The sequence below is a fragment of the Somniosus microcephalus genome, unplaced genomic scaffold (assembly GCF_052327205.1).
Source record: "Somniosus microcephalus isolate GS21.2 unplaced genomic scaffold, FLI_Smic_1.0 unresolved_chr1, whole genome shotgun sequence".
NCBI classification, from domain to species: Eukaryota; Metazoa; Chordata; class Chondrichthyes; order Squaliformes; family Somniosidae; genus Somniosus; species Somniosus microcephalus.
Window position 1 is genome coordinate 71,186,500 of NW_028225179.1, and position 16,247 is coordinate 71,202,746.

Sequence of the window (16,247 nt, forward strand, 5' to 3'; positions counted from 1 at the left end):
GGTAGAGAGTAAAGCTCCCTCTGCACTGTCCCATCAAATACTCCCAGGGCAGGTACAGCAAGGGGTGGATACAGAGTAAAGCTCCCTCTACACTGTCCCATCTAACAATCCCAGGGCAGGTGCAGCACAGGTTAGATAGAGAGTAACGCTCCCTCTACACTAACCCATCAAACATTCCCACGGCAGGTACAGCACAGGTTAGATACAGAGTAACGCTCCCTCTACACTAACCCATCAAACGCTCCCAGGGCAGATACACCACGGGTTAGATACAGAGCAACGCTCCCTCTGCACTGTCCCATCAAACCGTCCGAGGGCAGGTACAGCACCGGTTAGATGCAGACTAAAGCTCCCTCTACACTGTCCCGTCAAAAACTCCCAGGGCGGCTGCAGCACCGGTTACATACAGAGTAAAGCTCCCTCTGCAATGTCCCATCAAATACTCCCAGGGCAGGTACAGCACGGGTTAGATACAGAGTAAAGCTCCCTCTACACTGTCCCATCAAACATTTCCTGGGCAGGTATAGCACAGGTTAGATACAGAGTAACGCTCCCTCTACACTATCCTATCAAACACTCCCATGGCAGGTACTGCACAGGTTAGTTACAGAGTAACGCTCTCTCTACACTACCCCGTCAAACACTCCCAGGGCAGGTACAGCACAGGTTAGATGCAGAGTAATGCCCCCTCTACATTGTCCCATCAAACACTCCCAGGGCAGATACAGCACGGGTTAGATACAGAGAAACGCTCCCTCTACACTGTCCCATCAAACACTCCCAGGGCAGGTACAGCACGGGTTAGATGCAGAGTAAAGCTACCTTTGCACTGCCTCATCAAACACTCCCATGGCAGGTAAAGCACAGGTTAGATACAGAGTAAAGCACTCTCTGCACTGTCCCATCAAACACACCCAAGGCAGGTACAGCACGGGTTAGATACAGAGTTACGCTCCATCTACAGTGTCCAATCCAACACTCCCAGGGCAGGTACAGCACGGGTTAGATACAGAGTAAAGCTCCCACTGCACTGTCCCATCAAACACTCCCAGGACAGGTACAGCACGGGTTAGATACAGAGTAAAGCTCCCTCTACACTGTCCCGTCAAACACTCCCAGGGCAGGTGCAGCACCGGTTAGATACAGAGTAAAGCTCTCTCTGCGCTGTCCCATCAAATACTCCCAGGGCAGGTACAGCACGGGTTAGATACAGAGTAAAGCTCCTTCTACACTGTCCCATCAAATACTCCAAGGGCAGGTACAGCACCGGTAAGATACAGAGTAAAGCTCCCTCTGCACTGTCCCATCAAACATTCCCAGGGCAGGTACAGCACCAGTTAGATACAGAGTAAAGCTCCCTCTACACTATCCCGTCAAACACTCCCAGGGCAGGTGCAGCACCTGTTAGATACAGAGTAAAGCTCTCTCTGCAATGTCGCATCAAATACTCCCAGGGCAGGTACAGCACGGGTTAGATACAGAGTAAAGCTCCCTCTGCACTCTCCCATCAAGTACTCCCAGGGCAGGTACTGCACAGGTTAGATACAGAGTAAAGCTACATCTGCACTGTCCCATCAAACACTCCCGGGACAGGTACAGCATAGGTTAGATACAGAGTAAAGCTAGCACTACACTGTCCCATCAAACACTCCCACATCAGGTACAGCATGGGTTAGATACAGAGTAAAGCTCCCTCTACAGTGTCCCATCAAACACTCCCAGGGCAGGTGCTGCACAGGTTAGATACAGAGTAACGCTACCTCTACAGTGTCCCATCAAACACTCCCAGGGCAGGTACAGCACGGGTTGGATACAGAGCAGCGCTCCCACTGCACTGTCCCATCAAACACTCCCAGGACAGGTACATCAGAGGTTAGATACAGAGTAAAGCTCCCTCTACACGGCCCCATCAAACACTCCCAGGCCAGGTACAGCACAGGTTACATACAGAGTAAAGCTCCCTCTACACTGGCCCGTCAAACACTCCCAGGGCAGGTGCAGCACAGGTTAGATACAGAGTAAAGCTCCCTCTACACTATCCCTGGAACACTGCCAGGACAGGTACAGCACAGGTTAGATAAAGAGTGAAGCACCATCTGTACTGTCCCATCAAACACTCCCACGGCAGGTACAGCACGGGTTAGGTACAGAGTAAAGCTCCCCCTACACTGTCCCATCAAACACTCCCAGGGCAGGTACTGCACAGGTTATATACAGAGTAACGCTCCCTCTACACTGCCCCATCAAGCACTCCCAGGGCAGGTACAGCACGGGTTAGATACAGAGTAACGCTCCCTCTTCACTGTCCCATCAAACTCTCCGAGGATAAGTACAGCATGTGTTAGATACAGAATAAAGCTACCTCTGCTCTGTCCCATCAAACACTCCCAGGACAGGTACCGCACAGGTTCAATACAGTGTAAAGCTCCCTCTACACTGTCCCATCAAACTCCCACAGGACAAGTACAGTACAGGTTAGATACAGAGTAAAGCTCCCTCTGCACTGCCCCATCAAACACTCCCAGGTACAGGTACAACATAGGTTAAATACAGAGTAAAGCTCCCTCTACACTTTCCCGTCAATCACTGCCAGGACAGGTACAGCACAGTTTAGATACAGGGTAAAGCTCCCTCTGCACTGTCCCATCAAACACTCCCAGGCCAGGTACAGCACGGATTAGATACAGAGTAAAGCTCCCTCTACACTATCCCTGGAACACTCGCAGGACATGTACAGCACAGGGTAGATACAGAGTAAAGCTCCCTCTGCACTGTCCCATCAAACACTCCCAGGGTAGGTACAGCACGGGTTAGATACAATGTTATGCTCCCTCTGCACTGTCCCAACAAACACTCCCAGGGCAGGTACAACATGGGTTAGATACAGAGTAAAGCTCCCTCTACACTGTCCCGTCAAACACTCCCAGGACAGGTACAGCACAGGTTAGATACAGAGTAAAGCTCCCTCTACACTGTCCCATCAAACACGCCCAGGGCAGGTACAGCACAGGTTAAATACAGAGTAAATACAGAGTCAAACACTGCCAGGACAGGTACAGCACAGTTTAGATACAGAGTAAATCTCCCTCTGCACTGTCCCATCAAACACTCCCAGGGTAGGTACAGCACGGGTTAGATACAGAGTAAAGCTCCCTCTACACTGTCCCATCAAACACTCGCAGGACAGTTACCGCACAGGTTAGATACAGTGTAAAGCTCCCTCTGCACTGTCCCATCAAACACGCCCAGGGCAGTTACAGCACGTGTTTGATACAGAGTAAAGTTCCCTCTAAACTGCCCCGTCAAGCACTCGCAGGGCAGGTACAGCACGGGTTAGATACAGAGTAAAGCTCCCTCTACACTGTCCCATCAAACACTCCCAAGGCAGGTACAGCACGGGTTAGATACAAAGTAAAGCTCCCTCTACACTGTCCCATCAAACACTCCCAGGGCAGGTACAGCACGGGTTAGATACAGAATAAAGCTCCCTCTACACTGTTCCATCAAACACTCCCAAGCAGGTGCAGCACGGGTTAGATACAAAGTAAAGCTCCCTCTACACTGTCCCATCAAACACGCCCAGGGCAGGTACAGCACGGGTTAGATACAGAGTAAAGCTCCCTGTACACTCTCCCTTCAACACTCCCAGAGCAGGTACAGCACGGGTTAGATACAGAGTAATGCTCCCTCTACACTGTCCCATCGAACACTCCCAGGACAGGTACAGCACGGGTTAGATACAGAGTAAAGCACGGTGGCATAGTGGTTAGCACTGTTGCCTCACAGCGCCAGGGACCCGGGTTCGAATCCGGCCTCAGGTGACTGTCTGTGTGGAGTTTGCACATTCTCCCCGTGTTTGCATGGGTTTCCTCCGGGTGCTCCGGTTTCCTCCCACAGTCCAAAGATGTGCGGGTTAGGATGATTGGCTATGATAAATTGACCCTTAGTGTTAGGGGGATTAAATACGTGGGGTTACGGGGATAGGGTGGGATATGTGTTGGTGTAGGGATTACGGGGATCGGGTGGGATATGTGTCTGTGCAGGCTCGATGGGCCAAAATGGCCTCTATCTGCACTGTGGGGTTTCTGTGATTTCTGTGATAAAGCTCCCTCTACACTGTCCCGTGAAACACTCCCAGGACAGGTACAGCACAGGTTAGATACAGAGTAAAGCTCTGAGCATGTGTGAGAGAGAGAGTGAAAGACAGTGTGGGAGACAAAATGAGAGCGGGAGAGTGAGAGAGAAAGTGAGAGGGAGACTGAGACTGTGTGTGAGAGAGGAAGAGAGGCAGAGAGAGAGAGGGAAAGTGAGTGTGTGTGAGAGTGAATGTGAGAGAGAAAGGGAGCGAGGGAGAAGGAGAGTGGGAGGAAGGAGATGAGATCTGGTGCTTGGGACCAGTACAGACAGGCCTCTGCCTGGCTTGGAGCTGTCCCAGGAGTCTTACATTAAAAGAGGGAACGATTAAAGGATATTTTAAGAGATGCAATAAAACAAAGAGACAGAGATCAAAAAGAGAAGCGATCAGCCCAGTGCCTGCTGGGGCCCCTGTGGGAACGAGGAACACTTCTAAGCCCAAACTCGCTTTGAACAAATCTCTTTCAACTTTCACAAGAGTGTGCTGAGTTAACGGCTCACACCCGGTGTGGTACTGAGCTCCACACTCAGAGCAGGAAAGGCCCGAGCTCCATCCGTGGCCTAGTGATGTCAGCTGGTACTGAGCCCCACACACAGAGCAGGAAAGGCCCGGGCTCCATCCGTGGCCTAGTGATGTCAGCTGGTACTGAGCCCCACACACAGAACAGGAAAGGCCCGGGCTCCATCCGTGGCCTAGTGATGTCAGCTGGTACTGAGCTCCACACTCAGAGCAGGAAGGGCCCGGGCTCCATCCGTGGCCTAGTGATGTCAGCTGGTACTGAGCCCCACACACAGAGCAGGAAAGGCCCAGGCTCCAACCGCGGCCTAGTGATGTCAGCCAATCTCACACCCGGTGTAGGACTGAGCCCCACATACAGAGCAGGAAAGGCCCAGGCTCCAACCGCGGCCTAGTGATGTCAGCTGATCTCACACCCGGTGTAGGACTGAGCCCCACACACAGAGCAGGAAAGGCCCGGGCTCCAGCCGAGGCCTAGTGATGTCAGCTGATCTCACACCCGGTGTAGGACTGAGCCCCACACACAGAGCAGGAAAGGCCCAGGCGCCATTCGCGGCCTAGTGATGTTAGCCAATCTCACACCCGGTGTAGGACTGAGCCCCACACACAGAGCAGGAAAGGCCCAGGCTCCAACCGCGGCCTAGTGATGTCAGCTGATCTCACACCTGGTGTGGGACTGAGCCCCACACACAGAGCAGGAAAGGCCCAGGCACCATTCGCGGCCTAGTGATGTTAGCCAATCTCACACCTGGTGTAGGACTGAGCCCCACACACAGAGCAGGAAAGGCCCGGGCTCCAGCCGAGGCCTAGTGATGTCAGCCGATCTCACACCCGGTGTGGGACTGAGCCCCGCACACAGAGCAGGAAAGGCCCAGGCTCCAACCGCGGCCTAGTGATGTCAGCCGATCTCACACCCGGTGTAGGACTGAGCCCCACACACAGAGCAGGAAAGGCCCAGGCTCCAACCGCGGCCTAGTGATGTCAGCCGATCTCACACCCGGTGTGGGACTGAGCCCCACACACAGAGCAGGAAAGGCCCAGGCTCCAACCGCGGCCTAGTGATGTCAGCTGATCTCACACCTGATGTGGGACTGAGCCCCACACACAGAGCAGGAAAGGCCCAGGCTCCAACCGCGGCCTAGTGATGTCAGCTGATCTCACACCTGATGTGGGACTGAGCCCCACACACAGAGCAGGAAAGGCCCAGGCGCCATGCGCGGCCTAGTGATGTCAGCCGATCTCACACCTGATGTGCGACTGAGCCCCACACACATACAGACACAGAGGCAGGAAAGGCAGGAAAAGCAAACCAGGCCAGAGGGCAGGAATCAAACTCACTCACCGGCCTCGTCAAGCGCCTACAATAGTTGAGAGACTGCTTCCCAGCATTGAAAGCTTATCTCTCTCCCTTGCTCAGACCCCGAGGGTTCCGCCTTGAATTGAGACAAGAAGGAAAGATGAACTGTTTTGACTTCCTCTGCTGTTTGGACAGCTCTAGGTCCAAGGTTCCTTCTCTCCTGCTTGTGTGAAAGGCCTCTCGAGCAAGGGTTCGGAGGTGTTTTGGGAGTTGACACTCTCAGCTGGTCAAGGGCGAGGAGACATGGGTCGGGCACATCCCTTTCCCCACTCTCTCATTCCCCAAATCCTTATTCACACTGTGGTTGTGCTGTTCAGAGGGTATGGGGCAAAATCAGAGTCTGTCTCTCAAACATGCGTGCACAGAGACACATGCACACACATGGGGCACTCACACATAAATACACACACGCATAGGCGCACACATACACACAGAGACACACACATATACACACACATACACATAGACGCACACATGCACACAGACAGAGACACACACATGCACATATGCACAGGGACACACACATACACAAGACACAGACGCACATATATACACACACATACGCACACACAAATACACAGACATAGACATGCACACACAGACTAACACAAATACACACACATACATACACACACAAGACACGTGCGCACATACACAGACATAGACATGCACACACAGACACACACAAATACACACACATACATACACACACAAGACATGTGCGCACATACACAGACATAGACATGCACACACAGATGCACACAAATTACATAGGCCTAGAAATTCAGTTGGGCGCGCCAGCCGTTAGCGCCTTAGGAGGAGTAGATCTCGAGCGCTAGGTGCTTAGCGCCCGGGCGCAGCGCGATCTGCGCCTCGCCCCAACTTCAGTAGACATTTAGCGCCGGCGCAAAGTCTTAGCGCGCGCCCTGCTGCGCGCGCAGATCATGACGTCATTTCGTCGTGCAACGCCCTTTGCGCGCCCGGAACCGGAACTTCACTCGCGCCGCCCCATTGTGCGCCGGGCGGCCCTAACGACTGTGAAGTGGAACGGTACACAGCCGAGGTGGGCCGCGGGGAGCGCAAATTAAAGGGCACTTACCCTGCACTATAAAGGCCAGCCATTTTGCAGCATTCACTCTTGTGCAACAGTTTTTTGGAGAGAGACCAAGGAGGAGAGCTTACTGCTTTGGCCCAACACTAGGACAGGTATTTTTGGCTCAGGCCAGAGCTTAGCAATTATCTTTGCCTTCATTGAGATCTCAGTGTTTGCCAGCATATAATGGGGGCTGCATTGGGTGCCAACGCTGAGTTTCAGCCTTATGTCGGAAGGGCTTACAGACGCCGTGAGAGAGTGGCAGCCCTGGCTAGACGCAGAGGGGGCAACAGGCGTCGCCAAGTGAGGCCTTACCCACCCAGGGTATACCGCCAGCAGTCCTCCTATCTGACCATGTCTGCCGCGCAGTGTGTTAGGAGGCTGCGATTCAGAAGGGAGGTGGTTGCAGACATCTGCCAGCTGCTGCACAGAGATCTGCGTCCACAGCTGATGCGCAGGACGTCTCTGTCGATGGCAGTGAAGGTGACGGTGGCTCTCAACTTCTATGCCACCGGCTCCTTCCAATCTGCTGCTGGGGACATCGCTAACATCTCCCAGTTCGCCGTGCATTGCTGCATCCGCCAGGTGACCAATGCCCTTTTCAGAAGGAGACATCAATTCATCTCCTTCCCCGTGACCCTGGAGAAGCAGCAGCAGCATGCAGTGGGATTTGCAAGAATAGCGGGCTTCCCCATGGTGTAGGGCGCCATTGACTGCACGCATGTGGCTTTGCGGGCACCTCTGGAGCATGCCGAGGATTACCGCAACCGGAAGGGCTACCATTCCCTCAACGTACAGCTGGTGTGTGACCACAGGCAGCGCATCCTAGCTGTCAATGCCCGCTTTCCAGGCAGCAGCCACGATGCCTTTATCCTGCGACAGACAACTGTGGCTGACATGTTCCAGGCACAGCCTCACCCAAGAGGGTGGCTTATCGGGCACAAAGGCTATCCTTTGTGTACCTGGCTCATGACCCCGCTCCGCGCACCCACGACCCCTGCTGAAGAGGCATACAACGAGAGCCATCAAGCGACTAGGAACATCATAGAACAAACAATCGGCGTCCTCAAGCAATGGTTCCGCTGTCTGGATCGCTCCGGGGGAGCCCTCCAGTATTCGCAGGAGCGAGTCTCCCAATTCGTCGTCGTTTGCTGCATGCTGCACAACCTGGCTATCCGCAGGACTCAGGCACTGCCACCTCACATTGGACCACCACCTCAGGAGGAGGAGCAGGAGGAGGAGGAGGAGGAGGAGGACGAGGAGTACCAGCCCAGGAGGGAGGCAGAAGGTCCAAGGGCCGCCCGTCGGCGGCTTATTGACCGTCACTTCTAGGCCCCCTGTCAGGGAATGGCTTGTGCCAATGAAAGAACATGATTGCAGCCGCTCCGCAAGCCCTCAGCCAGTTAAGGCAACAAACACTTCAAAGATCAAACATGGACAATGTGAATAAATAAAATGCTTTATTGTACAAACTCAGGGCCCTTCCCACATGAAAACCAAAAACAGACGAAACCCCCAAAAAACACTCACACACATGACTCACTCCCACAACCTGGGGAGCATTAACAAAAGATGTAAACAAAAATGGCCTTCATCCTCGGCCTTCACAAAACACACATTCCCGAAAACACAACATTTGGACACACCCTCTACTTAGTGGCCCGCGAGGGCGATGCCTTCCGCAAACTTTGGCGGCCCCTGCACGCCCTGCTGCTCCTCCTCAAAGTGAGGCCATTGGCTGTTGCAAGGCTGGGGGCAGGCTCCTGAGGGGCACATGTCGTGACGGCAGATGCCCTTGGGGGTCGGCCTAGACGAGGTCTGGCCGTCGAGGGGCCGGCTGGTGAATGCTGCAGCTGTGGCTGGCCAGCATCAGTCGCTACAGCAGCTCCTGGCAGCTCCACTGGGGGAGTGGCAGTGGCGGCTGGAGGAATGGGGGCAAGCTGACGGATGGCAGGCGCTCGCTGGTCGCCTGAGGCACTGGCACTCGGCCGGGCCAGCACTGCAGCATGCGCACCAATCTGCCGAGGGACAGACCGCTGTGCTGCTGCGGTGCGCCGGGTGCCCTGGCAATGCCTGGCTGACACAGCGAGTGTGGCAGCAGTGAGTGCCCGTGTTGACCTGTTCAGTGACCGCATCAGAGCACCCAGTGACTGCATGGCACCACTGATCACCTGGCCACTCGCTGCCTGAGCTGCCCCGAATTCCGCCCGACTGGTAGCCTGTGAGGCCCCGAACTCGGTCACACTCCGAGACAGGGACTCGATGGCCTCAGGCAACCGTGCCACTACCCCCATGAGCTCCGTGTGCCGGCGCTCCGAGTCCGCGGACAAGTCCTCGAGGCGGCGCATCTCCTCGGCGTTGGCCATCTCCGGACTGGAGGCCGGACTCTCCCTCTGGGGAGAAGGCCGCCGAGCTGGCCGACCCTTCCTGCGTTGCTGGACGCCGCTGGGCCCAGCAATTGGACTCCCCTTCGACCCTTCCCCCCTCTGGGGAGAAGGCCGCTGAGCTTCCACCCCCGTCCCGCGTTTCTGCAGGCCGCGGGTCCCAGGAGCTACCCTCCCCTCTGACACTTCCCCCACGCTCCCCTCCAGGGAAGACGTGTCCCCTACATTGGCATGGGTTGCCGCGGCTGAGGGTTCCCCTGATGGGCCGCCTTCCTCTTGCTCCTCCTCCTCCTCCTCTTCTGAGGGGCTGTCACTGGCAACTTCAGGGACCTCCTCCTCACCATCTGAAAGCAGGAAGGCACAAGAGTAGCTTTAGAGTGAGGAGAGGGCATCAGCGAGGGATGCATGAGTGGTGGCATTCAGCGCATTGGTCGGACAGTGGCAAAGGATGTAGATCTGATGCGCAAGTGGGACGAGAGAGGTCCAAAAGGTGATGTCCTTACCATTGGTGCCCAGAACAGGGTCGGCATCTCCAGATGCAACGGGGCCAATCACCCGGGCACCCATGATGCGCTCCACGCGATGTTGCAGCTCGGTGAGCGGCTGGATCTGGGGTCCGCCTCCCCCGGTCGCATTCCGGCTCCTCTTATTATTGGCCAGCTTGGCCTGCAAGAGAAAGGACGGCCTCTAAGTACAGTGTGTAGCCCTGATCTTGTGTGCACTGCCTCCCATGGTCGAATAGCCTGGCCAGTGTGTAGCCCTGATCTTGTGTGCACTGCCTCCCATGGTCGAATAGCCTGGCCAGTGTGTTAAGTGCACAATGTGCAATTGATGTTCATGAGCGTCCCATAGCTGCTGCATGAGGGCTGGCCATTAGGGCTTTCAGGTCCCTTTGCCCATAATGTGAGGTGCACATGCAAGGATGAGGAGGACACTGGAAAGGGTACTCACCCTGACAATCCTGGCGAGGTCATTCAGCTTTTTGCGGCATTGGACACCGCTCCTGGGGACCTCGCTGTTGGATGACACCTTGGTGGCGACATGCCTCCAGGCTCTCCGGTAAATGCGGGCCGGCGGCTTCCTGCCATTGTCCGGAAACAAAATATGGCGTCTCTTCTCCACAGCACCAACCAGCACCCTCAGATCAAGCTCTGAGAAGCGCTGCGCTCGTTCACGGGCCTTCTCCATGGTTTCAGGCGCTATTTGGGTCCAGCAGCAGTGTTCAGGCCTAGCTGCAGGGCTCCACTATCCAGGGCGTGGCAGCAGACCAAGTCGACCCTTCCCCCTTAAGAGCTGGCCGGCGTCAGGGTGTCTGCTGTCAATCAAGAAATGGCCGCACCTGCGCTGCGTCCGGCCTTGGCGCTCTCGCTCAGCACCTCCGGCTTAGCGCCTAAAGAGAGGCGTGCAGCGCCAGTTTTAGCGCTCGAGCAAACTCTTAGGGCGAAGCTAATGAATATCGGAGAAGTGGCCTCGAATTTGCGCCGGGCGCCCAACTTTACCGCCCCAAAAGTGGCTATAATGAATTTCTAGGCCATAGAATTTACAGCACAGAAATAGTCCATTCAGCCCAACTGGTCCATGTCATTTTTTATGCTCCTCCCGCCCCTCTTCATCTCACTGCATCAGCATATCCTTCTATCCCTTTCTCCCTCATATACTTATCTAGCTTCCCCTTAAATGTATCGATACTATTCGCCTCAACCACTCCTGTGGCAGTGAGTTCCACATTCTCACCACTCTCTGGGTAAAGAAGTTTCTCCTGAACTCTCTATTGGATTTATTAGTGACTATCTTACATTTGTGGTCCCTGGACTTGGTCTCCCCCACAAGTGGAAATATTGACTCTACATCCACCCTATCGAACCCTTTCATAATATTGAAGATCTCTATCAGTTCAACCCTCAGTCTTTTCTTCTCGAGAGAAAAGAGCTCCAGCCCATTCAATCTTTTCTTATAGGTATAACCACTTAGTTCTGGTGTCATTCTTATAAATCTTTCTTGCAAATTCCCCAGTGCCTCTATATCCTTTTTTAAATATGGAGACTGGAACTGTGCACAGTGCTCCAAGTGTGGTCTAACCAAGGTATATGGAAACCAGAACTGTGCACAGTGCTCCAAGTGTGGTCTAACCAAGGTATATGGAAACCAGAACTGTGCACAGTGCTCCAAGTGTGGTCTAACCAAGGTATATGGAGACCAGAACCGTGCACAGTGCTCCAAGTGTGGTCTAACCAAGGTATATGGAAACCAGAACTGTGCACAGTGCTCCAAGTGTGGTCTAACCAAGGTATATGGAGACCAGAACCGTGCACAGTGCTCCAAGTGTGGTCTAACCAAGGTATATGGAGACCAGAACTGTGCACAGTGCTCCAAGTGTGGTCTAACCAAGGTATATGGAAACCAGAACTGTGCACAGTGCTCCAAGTGTGGTCTAACCAAGGTATATGGAAACCAGAACTGTGCACAGTGCTCCAAGTGTGATCTAACCAAGGTATATGGAAACCAGAACTGTGCACAGTGCTCCAAGTGTGGTCTAACCAAGGTATATGGAAACCAGAACTGTGCACAGTGCTCCAAGTGTGGTCTAACCAAGGTATATGGAGACCAGAACCGTGCACAGTGCTCCAAGTGTGGTCTAACCAAGGTATATGGAGACCAGAACCGTGCACAGTGCTCCAAGTGTGGTCTAACCAAGGTATATGGAAACCAGAACTGTGCACAGTGCTCCAAGTGTGGTGTAACCAAGGTATATGGAAACCAGAACTGTGCACAGTGCTCCAAGTGTGGTCTAACCAAGGTATATGGAAACCAGAACTGTGCACAATGCTCCAAGTGTGGTCTAACCAAGGTATATGGAAACCAGAACTGTGCACAGTGCTCCAAGTGTGGTCTAACCAAGGTATATGGAGACCAGAACTGTGCACAGTGCTCCAAGTGTGGTGTAACCAAGGTATATGGGGACCAGAACTGTGCACAGTGCTCCAAGTGTGGTGTAACCAAGGTATATGGAGACCAGAACTGTGCACAGTGCTCCAAGTGTGGTCTAACCAAGGTATATGGAGACCAGAACTGTGCACAGTGCTCCAAGTGTGGTCTAACCAAGGTATATGGAGACCAGAACTGTGCACAGTGCTCCAAGTGTGGTCTAACCAAGGTATATGGAGACCAGAACTCTGCACAGTGCTCCAAGTGTGGTCTAACCAAGGTATATGAACAACAGATCTGTGCACAGTATTCCGAGTCTGTCCAACCAAGTTTAACATAACTTCTCTGCTTTTCAATTCTATTCCTACATAAGACACACACATGTGCAGAGACACATATGTACATACGCACACAGACAAACATACATATATAAACACACACATACACATAGAGGAGACTGTACATGGGCTGTGGGAGGAGATTCAATGGGTGGGCAGAGTCAGTGATAGGGGAGAGTGTACATGGGCTGTGGGAGGAGATTAAATGGGTGGGGAGAGTCAGTGATAGGGGAGAGTGTACATGGGCTGTGGGAGGAGATTAAATGGGTGGATAGAGTCAGTGATAGGGGAGAGTGTACATGGGCTGTGGGAGGAGATTAAATGTGTGGGTAGAGTCAGTGATAGGGGACAGTGTACATGGGCTGTGGGGGGAGATTAAATGGGTGGGGAGAGTCAGTGATAGGGGGGAGTGTACATGGGCTGTGGGAGGAGATTAAATGGGTGGGTAGAGTCAGTGATGGGGAGAGTACATGGGCTGTGGGAGGAGATTAAATGGGTGGGTAGATTCAGTGATGGGGAGGGTGTACATGGGCGGTGGGAGGAGATTAAATGGGTGGGTAGAGTCAGTGATAGGGGAGAGTGTACATGGGCTGTGGGAGGAGATTAAATGGGTGGGTAGAGTCAGTGATAGGGGAGAGTGTACATGGGCTGTGGGAGGAGATTAAATGGGTGGGTAGAGTCAGTGATAGGGGAGAGTGTACATGGGCTGTGGGAGGAGATTAAATGGGTGGGGAGAGTCAGTGACAGGGGAGAGTGTACATGGGCTGTGGGAGGAGATTAAATGGGTGGGTAGAGTCAGTGATAGGGGAGAGTGTACATGGGCTGTGGGAGGAGATTAAATGGGTGGGGAGAGTCAGTGATGGGGGAGAGTGTACATGGGCTGTGGGAGGAGATTAAATGGGTGGGTAGAGTCAGTGGTAGGGGAGATTGTACATGGGCTGTTGGAGGAGATTAAATGGGTGGGGAGAGTCAGTGATAGGGGAGAGTGTACATGGGCTGTGGGAATAGATTAAATGGGTGGGGAGAGTCAGTGATAGGGGAGAGTGTACATGGGCTGTGGGAGGAGATTAAATGGGTGGGGAGAGTCAGTGATAGGGGAGAGTGTACATGGGCTGTGGGAGGAGATTAAATGGGTGGGTAGAGTCAGTGATAGGGGAGAGTGTACATGGGCTGTGGGAGGAGATTAAATGGGTGGGGAGAGTCAGTGACAGGGGAGAGTGTACATGGGCTGTGGGAGGAGATTAAATGGGTGGGGAGAGTCAGTGACAGGGGAGAGTGTACATGGGCTGTGGGAGGAGATTAAATGGGTGGGTAGAGTCAGTGATAGGGGAGAGTGTACATGGGCTGTGGGAGGAGTTTAAATGGGTGGGGAGAGTCAGTGATGGGGGAGAGTGTACATGGGCTGTGGGAGGAGATTAAATGGGTGGGTAGAGTCAGTGGTAGGGGAGCGTGTACATGGGCTGTGGGAGGAGATTAAATGGGTGGGGAGAGTCAGTGAGAGGGGAGAGTGTACATGGGCTGTGGGAATAGATTAAATGGGTGGGGAGAGTCAGTGATAGGGGAGAGTGTACATGGGCTGTGGGAGGAGATTAAATGGGTGGGGAGAGTCAGTGATAGGGGAGAGTGTACATGGGCTGTGGGAGGAGATTAAATGGGTGGGTAGAGTCAGTGATAGGGGAGAGTTTACATGGGCTGTGGGAGGAGATTAAATGGGTGGGTAGAGTCTGTGATAGTGGAGAGTGTACATGGGCTGTGGGAGGAGATTAAATGGGTGGGTAGAGTCAGTGATAGGGGAGAGTGTACATGGGCTGTGGGAGGAGATTAAATGAATGGGGAGAGTCAGTGATAGGGGAGAGTGTACATGGGCTGTGGGAGGAGATTAAATGGGTGGGGAGAGTCAGTGATAGTGGAGAGTGCACATGGGCTGTGGGAGGAGATGAAATGGGTGGAGAGAGTCAGTGATAGTGGAGAGTGTACATGGGCTGTGGGAGGAGATTAAATGGGTGGGTGGAGTCAGTGATAGGGGAGAGTGTACATGGGCTGTGGGAGGAGATTAAATTGGTGGGGGGAGTCAGTGATAGGGGAGAGTGTACATGGGCTGTGGGTGGAGATTAAATTGGTAGGGAGTGTCAGTGATAGCGGAGAGTGTACATGGGCTGTGGAGGAGATTAAATGGGTGGGGAGAGTCAGTGATAGGGGAGAGTGTACACGGGCTGTGGAGGAGATTAAATGGGTGGGGAGAGTCAGTGATAGGCGAGAGTGTACATGGGCTGTGGGAGGAGATTAAATGGGTGCGGGGAGTCAGTGATGGGGGAGAGTGTACATGGGCTGTGGGAGGAGATTAAATGGGTGGGTAGAGTCAGTGATAGGGGAGAGTGTACATGGGCTGTGGGAGATTAAATGGGTGGGGAGAGTTAGTGATAGGGGAGAGTGTACATGGGCTGTGGGAGGAAATTAAATGGGTGGGGAGATTCAGTGATAGGGGAGAGTGTACATGGGCTGTGGGAGGAGATTAAATGGGTGGGGAGAGTCAGTGATAGGGGAAAGTGTACATGGGCTGTCGGAGGAGATTAAATTGGCGGGGAGATTCAGTGATAGAGGAGAGTGTACATGGACTGTCGGAGGAGATTAAATGGGTGGGGAGATTCAGTGATAGGGGAGAGTGTACATGGGCTGTGGGGGGAGATTAAATGGGTGGGGAGAGTCAGTGATAGAGGAGAGTGTACATGGGCTGTGGGAGGAGATTAAATGGGTGGGGAGAGTCAGTGATGGGGGAGAGTGTACATGGGCTGTGGGAGGAGATTAAGTGGGTGGGGAGATTCAGTGATAGGGGAGAGTGTACATGTGCTGTGGGAGGAGATTAAATGGGTGGGGGGAGTCAGTGATAGGGGAGAGTGTACCTGGGCTGTGGGAGGAGATTCAATGGGTGGGGAGAGTCAGTGATGGGGGAGAGTGTACATGGGCTGTGGGTGGAGGCTAATGGATTGGAAGAGTCTATAGATACTAAAGATAATCGATATTTCGCTATGGAATATGAACTCTCGTACAAACACAGGGGAGATGAGGGTTGAATCCAATGACGTTTCTCCTTTTTCCTTTCTAGAAATTTCCGAGTGTTTCCGCGTGAACGGTGCCGATTACCGTGGCGACCAGAACCAGACCTCAGTGGTTAGCGGAAAGCCATGCCTGTACTGGAACCAGACACGCCAACACACCTACAACACGCTCAAGTATCCCAACAGAGAGTGGGGCCTTGGCAACCACAATTACTGCCGGTTAGTAGCCGTGTGGTGGACCTTTAGGTGGGGACAGTCACTCCATCGAGTAAGGCCGCATTAAAGAGACGAACGGGATATTGTCCTTTATCCCAAGGGGGGCTGGAATACAAAGGGGTGGAAGTTGTGCTTCGGCTGTACAGAGCTCTGGTCAGACCCTGCCTGGAGTTACTGCGTTCAGTTCTGGGCACCGCCCCTCAGGAAGGACATATTGGCCTTGGAGG

General features: G+C 53.5%; 1 protein-coding gene across 1 annotated transcript in view; it reads left to right on the forward strand.

Annotated features, from left to right (window-relative positions):
• The window catches only part of LOC147095482 (kremen protein 2-like), a 56,949-nt gene that overhangs the window by 13,034 nt on the left and 27,668 nt on the right, over positions 1-16,247 (forward strand). Inside the window, exon 2 of the mRNA XM_085973646.1 lies at positions 15,852-16,023. Coding sequence (XP_085829772.1) covers positions 15,852-16,023 — 172 coding nt within the window. The remainder of the gene's footprint in view (positions 1-15,851; positions 16,024-16,247) is intronic.